The sequence below is a fragment of the Eutrigla gurnardus genome, assembly GCF_963514095.1.
Source record: "Eutrigla gurnardus genome assembly, chromosome: 16".
Lineage (NCBI taxonomy): Eukaryota > Metazoa > Chordata > Actinopteri > Perciformes > Triglidae > Eutrigla > Eutrigla gurnardus.
Window position 1 is genome coordinate 9988179 of NC_139927.1, and position 16986 is coordinate 10005164.

General features: G+C 39.8%; 4 protein-coding genes across 7 annotated transcripts; 1 reads left to right on the forward strand and 3 right to left on the reverse strand.

Moving 5' to 3' along the window:
* Positions 1 to 780: 780 nt before the first annotated feature.
* LOC311026697 (uncharacterized protein) lies at positions 781 to 4778 on the reverse strand. Its single transcript, XM_084030379.1, has 6 exons — positions 4617 to 4778; positions 3184 to 3272; positions 2867 to 3016; positions 2599 to 2730; positions 2122 to 2241; positions 781 to 1562 (listed from the first exon to the last, which is right to left on the reverse strand). Exons 2-5 carry the CDS (start codon positions 3270 to 3272, stop codon positions 2214 to 2216), a joined length of 399 nt encoding a protein of 132 aa, XP_083886505.1. The 5' UTR covers positions 4617 to 4778; the 3' UTR covers positions 781 to 1562; positions 2122 to 2213.
* Positions 4779 to 5387: 609 nt separating this feature from the next.
* On the reverse strand, positions 5388 to 6397 carry msgn1 (mesogenin 1). Its single transcript, XM_084030378.1, has one exon. It carries the CDS (start codon positions 6044 to 6046, stop codon positions 5615 to 5617), a length of 432 nt encoding a protein of 143 aa, XP_083886504.1. The 5' UTR covers positions 6047 to 6397; the 3' UTR covers positions 5388 to 5614.
* A 987-nt stretch (positions 6398 to 7384) lies between these two features.
* On the reverse strand, positions 7385 to 13590 carry gen1 (GEN1 Holliday junction 5' flap endonuclease). The gene is made up of 13 exons (XM_084030362.1): positions 13300 to 13590; positions 12989 to 13187; positions 12723 to 12899; positions 11986 to 12096; positions 11820 to 11893; positions 11641 to 11726; positions 11269 to 11419; positions 11085 to 11121; positions 10903 to 10983; positions 10688 to 10818; positions 10547 to 10608; positions 9504 to 9653; positions 7385 to 9011 (listed from the first exon to the last, which is right to left on the reverse strand). The coding sequence occupies exons 1-13, from the start codon at positions 13458 to 13460 to the stop codon at positions 7711 to 7713; spliced, it is 2721 nt and encodes a 906-aa protein (XP_083886488.1). The 5' UTR covers positions 13461 to 13590; the 3' UTR covers positions 7385 to 7710.
* Positions 13591 to 13845: 255 nt separating this feature from the next.
* On the forward strand, positions 13846 to 16657 carry ppil6 (peptidylprolyl isomerase (cyclophilin)-like 6). 4 transcript variants are annotated; one of them, XM_084030370.1, is made up of 8 exons: positions 13846 to 13982; positions 14073 to 14168; positions 14833 to 15021; positions 15122 to 15184; positions 15379 to 15526; positions 15892 to 15951; positions 16133 to 16268; positions 16364 to 16657. In XM_084030370.1, the coding sequence occupies exons 1-8, from the start codon at positions 13905 to 13907 to the stop codon at positions 16473 to 16475; spliced, it is 882 nt and encodes a 293-aa protein (XP_083886496.1). In that variant the 5' UTR covers positions 13846 to 13904; the 3' UTR covers positions 16476 to 16657. The 4 variants fall into 4 exon arrangements, with proteins under 4 accessions (XP_083886496.1, XP_083886498.1, XP_083886499.1 ...); XM_084030372.1 differs by having other exon boundaries at positions 15122 to 15171; XM_084030373.1 differs by lacking the exon at positions 14833 to 15021.
* Positions 16658 to 16986: the final 329 nt, after the last annotated feature.

A 16986-nucleotide genomic window follows, 5' to 3' on the forward strand; every position in this document is an offset into this window, starting at 1 on the left:
AAAAAAGCTGCATGCGATCACAAAGCATGAAAACCTGAAAACCGGGATTCTCAAATGTTTCCTAAGAATTATAGAAATAGAAAAACACAATCCTCCAAATCCTGTTGAAGTCAGACTGAAATTACTGATAATATATTTAGTTATATATAGTTATTATAGCAGCTCAAAATTGTGTCCATGGTCATATCATAGTGTTAATCCTTTGCTGATGTCCTCCTTTTAGACATGCTACCACTGAATTTGAACTGTGACTGTGTACTTTGTTATCTACAGTAAGTTTCCGCCATCAGGAAGCTGAATAAGGGCTCTTGTCCTCCACACTCACCCCAAATATAACTGTGGTCTTTACATGGTTCAAATGTTCACTTTCAATATGAAAACTGTAACTGTGCCATTGTGTACAGCACTAGTTTTGACATTGCAATTAATTCTCTTCCATATTACAGATATGTTGTAAATTATAATGACAACTCTCAGTTTGTGAATAAACAAAAAAAAGAGAAGTTGAGTTTATTTTTAGATTTATTTTTTTTCTCCACGACTATTTCATGTCTTGACGGTTTTCATCAAACACATTCACATGTTCACAAAATGTATGTTAATTACATTGAATAGAGTATTTATAACACTTCAAAAAAACTGAACACAGTAAAGAGTGTCTTCTTGTCCTGAACCGAAGCAAATACTAAAGGAATTTGCTTTATAAAGTATACTAGCCTCTATTCAGTGTTATTCTTTTATGAAGCCTTTTCCATTTTGTCAATACAAGATATTAGCAATATTGGTAACTTGAAATAGCTGCACACTAACAATATAAAATATAAAACAAAATACTCATAAATAATTGAGTGATATATTGTCTTTGAAAAATGTGTAAGTATTAAACAATATTTACTGCACTGCTTGGTGAGGTGTAAATACAGAACTACTTCCATGTAACAAAAGGAAGGGTCGGAGAGGGTGTGATAAGTTAGTTAACAGTGGCACTCGAGAGCTCTTGTGCACCCTTTCATTCATTTTTCACCCATCTTTCCCCACCTTAACATATGCAGTGTCACCCATTTTCTTTTCTTTATTACGGATCAGGAAAACGTCTAAAGGCTCACAGGGTGACTGTCACAAGAACCACAGAACATTTAATTAACTTTAACAAGAATGTTCCTTCCTTTGAGAACAGTGGCTTCAAACTTGTTTTTAAACAGTTTTTTCATTCTCAACAATGTCACAGTATCAACTGTTTCTATTTCTATTACAAAGATAACAGAATGCCTTTACATTGTTAAAGTTCGGAGGCATTTTATGTTGTCATTAGTCATTTCCACATTATTTCTTTGCCAGTAGACAATATCAATAAGCAGACATTTGGCCACAGAGTATGTCATGAAGCTACTCATAGACTTAATTAATGGGTGTTTGTTTTACTGCTTCTACATTAACAAGTGTTTGAATATTGTTTTTAGGGCAGGCTGTGTTAAAAGCGTCGGCCACCAGGGGGCCCTGGCCACCTCTGGCCTCTGCCAGGTGGAGGGTGAGAAGAAGGAAAGACTGGTCCATTGTGGTAGCTGTGTAAAAGGATAAAATCACACATTGGATTCTTGGCTTTGGCCAATAGGGGGCACGCTCTGATAAGAGCGGCCATCTGAACTATTCCAGTCAGGGATACCATCCCATTTCAGTTACTGTGCACCGATGGAAGGCAAATACAGTGTAATGTAGTTTCCAATTTCATCATTCCATGCAATATTTAGGAGTCTGCCTTCAAATCATTGATCAGTGAGTATTATATATTTTTTTTTACAAACTAAGTTTCCATTCTTTGACTCACCATTTGTTGTAGTAAGACAAATTGCCTAAATGCTGCATTATTTATTCTATTTAATAGACAAAATGAGGAAGAAATGTCATAATTAGAGGACAAGTTCAAAGTGAAAAGAAATTCAGTTTAAAGAAGTTTACTGCTTATTTGCATTATAGAATGAGAGGAATATACCTGGTGTAAGGATGTCTCGTCAGATGTAATTAAAAACAATTTAGGAATCTTAAAAGCATGCAAGGAAAGTACAGAGAATTGTAATTTGCAAAGCTTAAGCGTGATGATAGTAATATTCAAACAGCACTTACCCTCTTTGGCCACGGGGGTGGAAGTGGCGTGGAGGTCCAGGGGGCAGCATGCCGCGGCCTTGAGGAGGATATCCTCTGAAACCAGGATGACCTCAAGGAGGAGGTGGATGGGGTCCGTGCCTACAGACAAGCGTCAGTGTACACTTTCATGTAAATATTTTCAGTCAGAGGAAGCCTTTTTGTAGTGATACAGATGAGCCAGTGATGATGCAAATGTAGGATCAGTTGAGTAAAAACACACATTTACACATTAGAGGCTAGTGAGTCAAAGAGTCAAAAGGGACAAGATAAATTGCTCCATAAAGTGGTATGGGTCAAATGCATGATTACATAGTCTACAGCAACAAACGCTTTTAAAATTATATTATATGTATATTATATTTTGGTGGGTCATTCTTAAATCTCAGACAAACAAAACGGTATCCAGTCTATTTAGCTACCTTGACTCTCTGTGCATATGTTATGTGAGGTGATTACCTGGACATGGGAGGGAAGGGGCCCCTGAGATGCATAGGAGGTGGTGGGGGAGGAGGAGGTCCCATGCCCATTGGTCCACCCCTATATCGATGACCTCTTAGGTCTGGGTAAGGTCGCAACCTCCTCATTCCTCTGCAATGGAAGGGCAGGTAGTTAATTTGTTTCCTTTATATGATTAATAACCACACTATTTGTTTGCATTCTTCCCAATTAATTTAAGCAGCCTTTTTGTCATTTACACTATATACTATAATTCAAATGTCTATACCTCATGGGTGCAAATCCATTCATGGCTCCATCTTTCGCTTGACCCCTCCCATATCTAGGTGGATCAAACCCTTTCATCATGCCCCGCCCACCACGCATGCCACCTCGACTCATCCAAGCCCCTCGACCGCGGCTTTTAAACCCACGACCCCTGAGGAGATTAACAAAATATGAGGAGTACTGCCACAACTCTGCACACACAAAACCCAAAACATTAAAGCACACTCAATGAACCATTGCCTTCCCTTCACATGCAGTTTAAAAAACATCATGTATCCAGAAATACCGTATTAGGCTGTAAGAAACCAAAAGACTGACCTAAATTTGTTGTCCATTAAGGGTCTCTGAGATTCATACTTGGGAATCTTTGAAGTTTCAGTCACCTTTACTTCTTTGTCTCCATCCATCTGAAACGATGCAGGTCAATATTCATATTCTAATTCATCATTTTAAAAAATAGCATTCTCTTATCATCCACATGCAAAGCAGATCATTCAAACTATGCAGAAGGAAAAAATACGGCAATTTAAAAAATAGATTTCATGCAGATATAAGTTGTAAGTTCCTTGTTGCTATAATGGTAAACAAGCATGAGAGCTGACTTCCAAAAGATGTATCTGACATGAGGAAATACATAATTCAATAGTTATAGAATTTGAATTTACATTGGTGTTATCTTGACAACATAGTGACACACCGCGAAAGCCATCTTTAACACCTTTTTCTTTCCTGCAATAACTCTTTGATGTTGTATGAAATATGTTTTGAATAATACTACTCACTGACAAAATATGTACTTATACGCTTCTGTGACACAAGGCTGTTAAAATGTCACTCAGCAGACACTGGAAACATGAAACCTCTTTGCTGAATTCCTTGCATAACCGTGCACGTCTCATAGTGAAGCAGGTGGCAGGTTTGCAAGTTAAGCACAGACACGACAACTGCAAGTCAAAGCTGATAGCAGGAGAATTATTAATAGTCCCAAAGCCCAGATCACTAAATGCAGCATCTGTCACGCGCCCCACAGTGGAGCGTGGAGGGTATTGTGATGTAGGGGCAAGGTGTGTGGACATTGAGCATGAAACTGCCACTTATTTAGTGAATTTGCATTTCTGAAGTGACTTTCAAAATGCACAGAAGACCAAAAACTTAAGAAACAACATAAGGAACATAATTTCATCATTATGGTCTTTCTGGTAAACGAAAAAAAGTCTATGCAAGTCTGACAACTATTATTATTAATTATCTGTGCTATATGTGTATGTCTATGGATATCTTTATTTAAATCTATTTAAACACAGATATCTAGATAGATACTTGTGGAGCAGTTATTGCTTGAAATGCACTGCCTCTAATTCATATGACGATATGCCAATAAACATGACACCTTGAAGAGAGTAGCCATGCCATGCAGCACATACATCACATTTAAAGTAAACAAGCCGGCAAAGGCACGTCGAGCGTCAAGGGACCATGTTTATCCTGATCCTGAGGACGAGTAGAGCCGGGTGAGCTCTTAACTATCCAGCTAGCACCCTCGGAGGGGCCCTGTGCGACACTTCAAGTCCCTACAGGAGCCAATGTTGACCAGCTGACTAAATTATAATGCAAACGGCTAGAAGGGCCCTGTCTAATGTCTGGACTAAACATCGTAGAGCTGACCTGACACACAATAGGACTGCATTGTATCCCAAAGAGTTGCTTTTTGTATGAAAGGGGCGTTCCGGTGAAACAGAGATGGGACTTACTTTAGTTGTTGTTGCAAGCGAGGTAGATTCAAGAGTATTACAATGTTCCCACTAGCTAATAAAAAATAAAAAAATACTTTAGAAAATGTTTATTTAAAAAAATTACAACATTTCCTACAGCTTGTGTGGCTCCTTGACGGTTTGGAATGGCGGCTTCGTCATTCAAGAATCGCCAGGCAGGTTGGGATTTCTTTGCGAGGGACACATTATGTGGGCGGAGCTTACGCCTACCGAGAGGAATGCTGGTGTCCGATTGGCTACCTGTTGCTCTCACTCAGCCTGCGTGCGATATTTTCGCATTCTGATTGGAGGAATGTGATGACGTGCGTTCTAACGTTCTAAATTGGACCGATCGTCTTGCTGGTACTTCATTAATTAACTGGGCCACAGATTAAACATATAACTCATTTATTGTAGAAGACGAAATGTTTGGGTAAATGGATTTGACACATGGTATATCCAATGATGCACTGTAAACATGTTAACATAGCCTTTTTTTAACAGTTAGGAAAATATATGCAAACAATTCACTCGTCATTTACAACAGACAACAGGAATACATATTTAATAGCTTTCAGGCATAACACAACTTTAATATATAATGCTGCTACTTCAACTCTAAAACACACCAGAAACCAAACGAAGCAAGTAGTGAGGTTTATCTAAGTTCTCTGTTAACACAATATAAGCCTTAGAGATATTAATCAGCAAAGCTTTATTTTATACCCAATTAAAATACCATTAGCGAAACATATACATATGAACAGCAAACTATTTCCAAACTGAATTCATAACTCAAGCAAAGGCAGACCTCATATACAAACTAATTGCCAAGTGCCGACTAAACAATATTTACATTTAAAAAAAAAAGGGCAAATAAAAGAATGACATGAAATCGAATGATTAAGTTATCTTGAAGATGTATTACTCATCAAATATATACAATTAAATGTCCAGATGAGAGTAAACCTCGTGCGTAAAGAGTCCATTTGAGTCCGTTACGCGCGACTTAGGATGTCTGAAAGCTTGTTGATGTATTCAATTGTGTATTTGAGGGTTTGTATCTTGGTCAGCGGTTGACCTCTCTTGCTGTAGTCCGGCGGCAGGTAGTCACGGAGATGGTGCAGAGCCTCCGCGAGGCTCCTCATCCGCATCTTCTCCCTCTCGCTGGCCTTCATGCGTCTTTTGGTGGACATCTTTGGCTTGCTCAGCCTCTGCGCGGTCGCAGCCGCCCTCCGGCCCGCAAAGCCAATAGAGAAGTCCTTCATCTCCTGATGCCCGCTGGAGTAGCACATCTCTGGCGAAGAGCACATGGAGTCCATCGAGGACTCCGGTGAGGTGGACTGAAGCGAGTCCCGATCTTCTCCAAAAGTGCTCCCATGGCTCTTCCACTCGGAGAGGATTTTAGCGGTGACAACCTCCAGGTCCATGTTAGAGAGATCCCGAGACTTCCAGACGTCCGCGGAGCGAGGATGACATTTAGGAGCGGATGACAGGCAGATTCTGTGAAGGTGATTTTGCCAAACGCGTTTATATATAGAAGCAGATCTCCGGAGGTTTATGGGTTCACAGCTCAGGCGAAGAAAGTTCAAAGAAAACCCCAAGTGCCAAAATGCGACCTTCCCGAAGGACGTCGTTCGTTATCACTGGGGTGTGAATAAGGCTAAATAGACGCATAATGTGATGGAAAGAAAAATAATTAGATTCCTTTTGTGGGGAATCACTCTTTAAAGTCTGTACGACGACAATTCTCAGTTTGATGTGATCTGTCTAATGAAGGAATCAGAGGATGCTGTTTCACCTGAGATGTTCACACCTCTCTGGCAAGTCAGGCCTGCTGTTTTCAGTCTGGAAGTAATATAGTCAAAAACATAAGTCAAGACTATTTTTAACATATCGAGAGCCAATTGTTTAGATACATGTCAGAGCCCTGAAGGTTCAGAATGAGCAGCACTCATTGATTTTTCTGGAAATGGTGCAATAAAAAGGCCAAAATAATGTATTATTAGGCTTACTGTTCTTTGTACTGAATCTTAAAATCCTCTTAACCTTTAAATGCACACCTGGAGTAATGCTACTCATTTGCAATGGAGTTTTTCCCGTTTCCAGTGTAAATACCCTTCGTATTGAACATAAGCCAAATAAACATTATAAAGATACATTTCCTGCACTTGCTTTAGTAAAAAAAATAGGATTTAAGCCCCAGCTCTAGGACTGAGTTGTTATTTGGGTAGAGGATGCAGCTGTCACCAAGCTCCTGCCAGACCTTTCATGTCTGAAAAGGTGTGTAAGGCCTCACTCGTGATCAAGGGGGCCAACACTGGCAGGTTGTAAAACCAATGACTCAGCGTCCTGTGTCCCCCTCAGCTGCAGTACCTTAAATGTGGAGTGACATGTAGCTTGTCAAACAGCAGTGGGTGGGGGGAAAAGCACATGTGGTGCTGCTGTTACATGGTATTATATACTGAAAACAGCTAATCTGCAGCCTTTCTCCCTGATTTACATAATCTGTTGCTTTCAGGATCAAAGCAACAGGTTATAGGCGTAACAAAAAATAATGTATTTGAACTATTTCATGTTTTTGTTCATTGGCAATGCAATCAGCCTCTCAAAATATATTGAATAAAATTTAATGGCACAGCAGTCATAAAATCATGAGGAAAAAGACATTTGATTCAAATTGATTGAAATTTTGAAATTGAAATTAGTAGCTTTTTCTATTTTTCAAACCACATCTCACTAATAATAAGAATTTAATTCTTACTGTGTTAAAACTTTGCCCACAATTGACAGAAACGGGTTGTTTTTCATGAAATCTTTCTTAATAAATACATAATCAAATGCTTAAAAAAAGAAATGTATTCCAGCTATCATAATGTTAATACAGGGAAAAGCACTATCAAAAGATTGACTTGAAAATGATGTAATCAATTACTGCAGTTGCTGCTTCAAGTTGCTGTCATTTGGCTGTCTGACTAATTGTTGCGGCTCTTCTGTAAATAGCTTCTAACTGGACCTTGAGATAAGATCAACCTCTATATCCAAGGTCAAGAACAAACTCACATTCACCATTAACTAGCTTACATCTTCCTGCTCACTTGAGGAATTTCAGTCTTAGCCTCTCTGCCAGTGGCAGTGGACTCTCACTACAAATCACTGAATCGTCACTATCCAACAGGACGGCAGGTGACGCTGGAGGCTGAGGGCACACATCAGCTGGCGAGACATCCAAATATTTGCTTTTAATCTCAACTTCGGCACTGTAGCTCTCAGATGTTTGTTGTAATACCTGAACGCTGTGAGCTGTTTTGGCGGTTGGTTTGATTGTTTTAGGTTTCAGGGGAACGTCTGAGATGAAGCTGCCCTCGATCTTTTTCACAGGCTTGATTTGAGCTTTTCTTTGAGGTCCGGACTGCCGGTTCTCTGCATCACTGTCTTCGCTGGACGAACACATGCTCATGCACACACTCTTCTTGGTGGTCTGCGGCTCCTTGTCACCTTGACCTGGGTCGGAGTGGCACCTCTGTGGTGGGACAGTCGATGACGAAATGGCTTTTCGGACAAATTTATATTTCGGCTTTTGGGAGACAATGCATTTGTCTTTTGTCTTACCCTGAGTTGCAGGCCTCCAGTGCTGTTCTGAACTGTGAGTTTCTGTGTCTGCCTTATTTTTTGCACACTCCCTTTTGTCAGCGAATGGTTCTTTTTTGTCAACAGCAGATTCCTTTCCTGATTTAATGTCACTGCTACCTTTACTGGGGATCTGTCCATTTGGTTTCGAGTGATGAGAAGAAATGTGTTTGAGAGGGGCCAACTCGTAGTTTAGATGTTTTGAGACCAAGTCATTGTGCATCTTCGTCTGGTTTATAACTTGAGCTGTGTTTCTCATGAGCAGCCTGTCCCTTAGAGGACACTCTGTGTAGCACAGCTCTGGAGCAGCTTTCACATCGCATGAGGTTTTCTCCTTGGCGCTTTCGTCCTCTGTTTCCTTGACACCACTGTCTTTGGTTTTGCTCAGTTTGGGGTCAGGGGTGTGGTTTGCTGCTGATTGTGGAGTCGGTGAGGACGTGAAGGACAAAGCATCCCAGTCGATATCACTCAGGTGTAGAGCATCGATAACAGCAGAGACAGACGGCGAAGCAGCATCCCTCGTTTCTGCACAGGACAGAGGAGAACTGGGGGCACCGTTGTGGTCTTCTTTGGTCTTCTGCTGCTGTTTACGGTTCACCGGTGTGTCCAAAAGCACCACTTCTGGTTCATCCGTGTTTGTAATGGCATGGAGCAGCATCTGTGGTTGAGTGTTAGAGGAACTCTGAAGGGTCATCTGAGCCAAGAGGTCCGAAATACCATCGGAGACATCAGATGGCTTCTCCTTTTTACTCTTTGTTTTTTTCTCTGTAAAAGGAGATTGAGAGCAGATGTCAGTGCTCAACAACTAATGAGTTACTGTGAACATATTCATCCTGGTATCTCTTGACTGTAAAATGATTTCAATCTTGTGACTATTTTGCTACGCTTTAGGAAGTGAAGCTCTACAGGGGGGGGGAGCAAAGTACATTCTGTATAAAGGGACAGCGAAGCCTGTGAGACAGACACCTCTCGGCTGCATCAAAGCCTTTGGTGTGAACCATTCGAGCTGCCAAACTCTACATTTTCAGGTGTCAAGAGCTGTTGCAATAGACGGCCTTGAAAAACAAGTCAAAGCTCCAGATGCCTTTGATCAGGAGCTTATCAAGTCTGTGTGGGGCTCCCATTTTGGTTAAGAAAAAAAAACAGCTAAATATACTGTCAGACATGGTTAAATTTATAAAGAATAGTTAAGTATACTTAATATTGTATGTTTATATATGCTGGTTTTAAAGTGAATATTAAAACTGATTGTCATACTCTTGGTCTTGTTCTCTTCAGCCAGAGCTTTGTCTCTCAGGTAGCTCTCCACCACCTCTGGGAAGGCCACACGGAAGAGAGACTCTTCCTCCACTGTCTTCACCTCATGCTGATCCTCTACAGGCCGGTCCTCAGGAAACACGTAATGTTCTGTGGAGAAGAAAAAAAAAAATCAAGGTCAAGTCCAAATTAGCCTCAATATTTTTGCCTTTTTGCCAAAATCCGAATAGTTTATTGCCATCAGGTAGGGTTCACATACAAGGAGGTGTATTGGTACTTGTTTGTCAGAACATAATCATCATACGATAAGCATAATCAAAGAAAATGTAATTAAAAATTATATATATATATAATCTTATATAAGATACACATATATTATGCATAAAGCATACAATACATGTGTTAATTGTAATTCTCTTCTATATTTATTTTTCAGAAATGTTCTCATTATTATTATTAGACTTTACTGGAAAAAAGAACAGGGTTCAACAAGAGACAAAAATTACAAATTGTCGTGCACCACTTTTGATTAGGGCTGCAATTAACAATTATTTTATCATTGATTATTTGGCCTTATATTTTTCAAGTTTTTTGTTTAGTTTATCCAATCATTTATGGTTTATATATATATAACTTTAAATCCATTTGGTAATAATTTCAGTTGTATATATTTTAAACGATATACTGTATACAGGAAATGGGGAACCCCCAATTGTAAAAGAGTTGATTGAGAGTTTCTCAGGCCCGTCACGTCAGGCAGGCTTGTTAGTGAAGTGGACTTTGAAATGACAGATTTCCCAGCCTGGGGAGGAAGCCAGTTTAGCACCTAGTGGCTGTTGTGACTGATATGTCACCTCTGAACCCCACCTCACAGCAAGTCACTAACAGACAACCCGGCGACGAGCACCCCGCACCCCAACCTCCACTTATTGCAGCAGTCGTGTCACTCAACCCAGAGGATGTTTTCTTAAATATTGCTCGTTTCCCCTCACTGATCTTCTAATATTAGAAAAAGAAGAAACTTTCATGAGATTTATACCGACCTGGTGTGCTCCAGATGATCTCGAAGCAAGCCACGGCATTCCTCACCCTTGGTTTTGATACTCTTTTGTAGGAAAAAGGAGTTGTTCATAATGATACAATAATAACACTAAAGCAACACTTGTTTGAATTTGTAGGACTACCTGAGGGGCTTGATTTGAGAGGACATTTCTCTTCCATATTTTCTGTTCATCAACTCTGTGTAGGTCATCAGGACCAAAACCTTTTCACTGGTGTAGTGTTTCGGCCACTCCATCTTGTCGTAGGCAAATTTCTGAAAAAACAAAACATTTTTTTTAACATGAAACAAACTGAAAAAGATAACTGATAAGTGAAGAATTTCAAATAAACCCATTACCTGTATCAACAGCATATTTGGCTGTCTCCTCTTGAAATGTGACACAGGCTTATCCTTGGAAATCAGGAACTCACGAATGATCTGCAAAATTAAATTGAAGTATTAAAAACCATATACAGTAGATTATTATACCACTTATCAAAACAATAACATTTAAACCACTGCAGATGGAAAAGGGCTACCTCTGTGAAAGGGAACTGTTGATTTGCCAGTGTTTTCCTGAATAAAGAAATGAAAGGCAAAATGAACAGATTACACATGCAAATGTTGACTTTTTTTTTCCTGCTTGCCATTCCACTTTTTCCATTTTCTGCATTTCCATTTATGGTTTTTTGTATGTTTATTTATTCACAGAAAGTCACATACTTTCTGATATTTGCCTCAAAAGTCAAGGCCTGTCGGGTCTGTTCATAGCAGTGCCAGTCACAGGGACACTGGTAGTCAAAGTCTTGAGGTTGACAGAAATGTTTACTGTCGCAAAGCAGACAGCCGCCGCGTTCATGTGCCTTCGCTGAGCCTGAAAAAGGGAGATGATATTTGACAAAACACAAGAAGTACCAGATGACTTTAAAATCCAACACACTACTACAACGTGGGTGTAAAGTCAGAGGCATTCTCTCACATACGTGTATGATTTAACATGACCGGTTAAATGGCTTTAACCCCACCACCATCACCCCTTTGCTTCCACGTCTTATCAGGAACTGGGGATAGAGTTCAAAGCAGGGCACTACTCACCAGGATGTCGACATATGTTGCAGTGAGGAACCTTCTTTCCAACTCCCTCAGACACACCCGCGTTCTCCTCCTTCCACTGGGTGAACCTGAGGTGATCAAAGACAATTTAAAAGTGTACAAACACAACACTAAATTCCCTCTACTGCTTATGTACGGCAAGAAAACAATGTGTTTCTTACCTCTGCAGAAGTGATTGCCCTTTCAGCATGTGGATAAGCCTCAGAGATTGCTCTCTACCAACACCCAGAATGCCCTTATGGAAGAATGACAATGTACAGTTTAACATACATCAACCATATTGGTGATTTTGAGGATGCAATTTTCAGATTAAGATGTCCTCCATACTTTAGGAATATAATCACAGCCCAAGAGGATGGCCAGACCAACTAGATTCTCTCTGGAGAGATGTAGCTCTGTTTGAACCCTGGAGGTCCTGTAACAGTCCACCTGAGGGTCCTGGAGGGGAAAGTCAGAAAGATTTATCAAGATTTGTTGGTTTTTACAAACAAGACAGTAGAACATGAGACTGAATCAAACATATGGATAGGGATAAGGTTTTGACATCAGCAAAAGGGATAATAATCAGCAAATGTATTTCTACTTAAATATTATAACAAAATACTGATGATCAAAATGCATTAATAAGCAGTGAGCTTTTTAGTTAATTACTCGACTAATCATTTTGCTTAATGAATATTGAAAATGATTTTGTCTAAAACTAGACCCAGACATAAATCAAAAATAATAATCAAGTACTTAAAGTAAAAAAATAAATACATAAATCTAGCATTAGTAACAGTATGAATAACTACTTCTCTCCCTATTGCTTATCCATGTGTGAGTTTTAGATAAATTGAATGCAGCATTTTCTTCTGGAAATTAACAGGGAATTTGCGTCTAAACACAATCCTGGAGAGAGAAAAAGCACAACTCTGGCTGTAGAGTGTTATTCATGTCAGTTTTGATCAAAAGTATTAATTCAGTGCTAATCAACCCACAACATTTTAAAATGAAGAAGCCTTTGGAATGGAACTTTCTGCACATGTTGTAGACAATGGATGATTGAACTTTCGAAAACATACTCTACTGTTCATGTTGAAGTTCCTGTAGACGGTCCGGGCTCCGTACAAAAAGGCGTCTCCATCGTTGGTGATGCAGCCGTCCACCAGGCCCTCTGAGTCCAGGTAGGCACACATGGCCTCAGCCTCCCCAGCAGCTGTCACCCAGGGCACACCCAGATAGTCCAACATGTCTGCACACTAGAGATTAGAGCAGGTGTCTTTCAAAACAACATTCACTTATTACCATGACTGAGTCTGAGATGCAGGAGAGAGGATGACCAACCAACCTCTCGAAGTACAGCATTGAAGCGCCCCCTGTTGGTGTTCGTTGTAGACTTCGGGACAGAAGCCTTTTTGAATCCTCCATATCTCGTTGCTGTCCTCTTGCTCATGGTTTCTGCCTTCAGTTGAGGGGCTTCTCCTTCCATCACAAACACAAGCTTTACCCCCATAAGCGTGAGGGATGACACCCTGAAAAATAAATTCCTGGACACAAAAGAGCATTGTCTTTGGATAACCGATAGCCGCTGACGAACAAAAAGATAACGTTGCGTGGTTAACAATTATTTAAAAAAACAAAACAGTCCGCGACACTTACCTCAGGTGGGGCTTGGTAACTCTCCCCATCATCGCTTGGACATGCTGGGCCTCGCAAACCCATAAGCTCAGGTCAACCGCCAGCGTCTTTCCGCTTAAACTGTACAGCGGCACCGACTCACAAACCGGCTGGACGATGGACCACAACTCGTGAACACCCATAGCTGTCCCGAAATTGATTTTAAATGGATTTAACAGAAGCGAGTGTGTAGAAAACGCGAACGCTAAACAACACCGAGCAGGACAACGACAAGTTTTCAAACAGTGGCGCCATTGGGCTGCGTCCCAATTCGTTTAACATCTCTGTACTACGCCGCCTTGTTGCTGTGTTATTGTCACGAAGTGGGAAAACAAAGTAAATTCCACGTGTTAATTGAATATAGATCATCATAAAGTTATATTTGTAGTTAATATAGCATGTGTAGTTTCAATTAACATGAATATTTACAACAAGGTGGAAAGAAAGGGGACTGTCTCGCGAAATTGGTCGAAGCCCGAAGCGTAACACGAACGTCATATTAAAGCGCCTCTAGATGCTTGTTGCTATGGAGATGAGACTCCTGTTACAGACGGAAGACTCTTTTTTGTGTGTTTTTATACTCAACCATGGACTCAAGAATACAGCTAGAAATCGTCGGCTTAATGAAAGATTGTAATTTCCATTTTGCCAAAAGTGTTGCCGAGGTAAACCGTTAATTTCTCAGTTTTATATATCATAATGGTCATCTGAACGTGCGTGCCCGCCAATCCAACACTTGTTCCTATGCACAACAGGGCCTGAAACAGAATTTTCCCGAGGAATTTCTGGATCCACAAATTAAGCCACTGCTTGAATTTGACTGGAACACATATCTGTGCCAAAAGAAAAGGGTAAGTTATCAAACATTTCCAGCAGCTTGATTGTTAAACTTATTGAAACAGAGAAAAAATGAAACAAGCTATTTAGAAATGGGTGAAAAATATTATATCATTAAGAAGTATCAAGAGAGGGCACTCATGAGGCAGATGAATGACCCATGTGGGTGTTATATTTTCTACTCGGTTATTATTATATTATTATTTAAATAATATTAATAATGCTTTCATGTGTAGACAGCATTTAAATGGTCTATCTGGTACTTATTTTAATTTACTTGTATAAAGCTGGTCATTGTATTTTATAAATGCTCATGTCTTTTGTATAATCTTAATCTGCAAAGTAATTTAATAGCTCTCAATTCAACACGGTTGAGTAAAGACTAGATATAAGCCTCTGGAATACAGTAGTAGAAGTGTAAAGTATCATAAAATGTAAATACTCATGTCAATTACAAGTACATCACAACTGTACATTACCTAAGTAAATGTGTAACTTTCCAGAATTGCTGTAGAATGTATGAGCGGCAGCAGCTTGCTGAGGGTTGTGATGCTTTACTATACAATTAAACACCCCAAACAACACAACCCTGCTGCAGTGTGATGCGATGGTTATTTAAAAAGGCTGAATGACAACACATGACACATGACAAAACATGTTCAACACTTGTGAGTAAAGGAGCTGCGTGGTGAAGTGTGGCAGTACTCCAGCCGCCTGATGTGCTTTCTGAACGGCATCCTCCTCGGTAATGAGAAGGATCTCACCAGCTGGGCCAAGAATCAGTGGAGGTTCTCTTTCACTCAGCCACAGGCCCTCTATAAGGCTATTACTGAGGATTATTACTCCAAACACCTCAGGAACACTGGGGCAAGTCAACACCACATTTACAAAAAATACAAATATACTTAAAAAAAATATATAAATGTAAACATTTGAAATTATACACATCTCTGTCATTTCTTTATAGCACCAGTTTGTCTTCATGGACGTTGAGATAGCAGCAGAAGCAGTGGGGAGGTTAGTGTTTGAGGTGAGGCACAAGTTCATGTAGTTTCTCATTGCTTGCACATACCACCTATTTGATATCTCAATCCTCTGACTTTTGTAAGTTTCCTTCATTGTCATATTTGAGAATACATATTGTTAAAATTGCGAATAAAAACCTGGATTATCATTACAGACTAGCAGCATGTTAACAAGGCACATTGTCTTCCCTCTCCTCAGCTGTTCTCAGATGTTTGTCCAAAGACATCAAAGAATTTTGAGGCTCTGTGCACAGGAGAGCGAGGCCTGTCACAGAGCAACTTCCCACTTTCCTACAAGGGCTCTGTGTTTCATCGTGTGGTGCCCAATGGCTGGGTGCAAGGTGGAGGTATGGTCCACGTGTGGCCTGGGGCAATGTTAATATCATGTAGTTGGTTTTCACTCGCAACTAAATACAATTAGAATGGAGTTTCATAATATACCGTCCAACTTTAGCATCAGTTAACCTGATATACAACTGATATAAATACATGAGTCGGGAAATATATCAATAAATTATGAGTACTGCGACTTTAAACTAGAAACAATTTAACTGACTCTGTTAAATGAGCGATGAACTCTAACTTCTCATCCAGATTACTCATTACAGTCAAACCCTTGTTTAGATTATAACAGCACATAAAGCAGATTGATCAAGTGAATTTGTATCACTGTGGTCTAGTAACACAGTGCCTGTATCTTTCAATGTTGCAGATATTTCTCCAGAAAGGAAAGGTGATGGAGGGGAATCAATTTATGGGCCTACATTTGAAGGTAAAAAACATATAAACATCCCAAGACATCAGCTGTATAACTACAAGAACACATGCATGCATTAATAGTTGCTTTAATTGCATTTTCTGCAAGTTGTGCAATGATAAGCGGCCACAGATAATGGACGGATGGATGGAGGGATGCATCTAAGTTCTGTACATATGTCCTTTCTACTATTTAGATGAGAGCTTTGCCGTGTCCCACACTAGACAGGGGACTCTTGGAATGGCCAATAAGGGTCCCCACAGCAATGGATCCCAGTTCTATATCACCCTGCAGCCAACACCCTGGATGGACAGGACCTATGTTGCATTTGGGTTTGTATCATACCTATTTAATTTCCCAACGCTGCATAATCTCAGATCTCCTATAGAGTTTTGCTTAAGCCTAATGTCATTATCTTCCATTCTAGTCGTGTGGTTGAGGGTGTTGACGTCCTCAGGAGGTTAGAAGAAGTTCTGACTTGCAACGAAAGACCCAAGTATGACTGTAAAGTTACAGATTGTGGAGTCTTTAAGTTTTAAGCTTTTTTTCTTGTTTTTATGTGTGTAATCAAATAAAGCTGAGATAGATGTGACATATGACTTACATTTGCTTTTCTACAAAACCTGTATTTTGGCATTCTGTGAACTGTACACCACTTACATCATTTATGTGTGGGTCTTTATGTTGTCATAGCATTTTATCATTCATCATCCACTTACACATCACTTACTCATACATGTATATATTTTTATACTGGTTTCTTTGTGTTTTGGGAGTAACCTTTATTCTTATATATTGAATATATATACGAATTTAAGAGAGATAGTTTTTTTTTTTAACAAATTGGAGAGGATTAAGGGGTCTAGAAGAGTAACATAGTCGCTCCTGACATAATTTCACTTGATACTGTAGACATTTTTCGGGGAATTGTATTTGGGGTGGGTGGGAAGTGGGTGTCGGGGGCCATAGTGCATAGTGCCCCCAGGCCCTCTATTGAGTCAATCAGGCCATGGGTGTGAGAGGTTATTTTTAGCATATTAATATTTAATG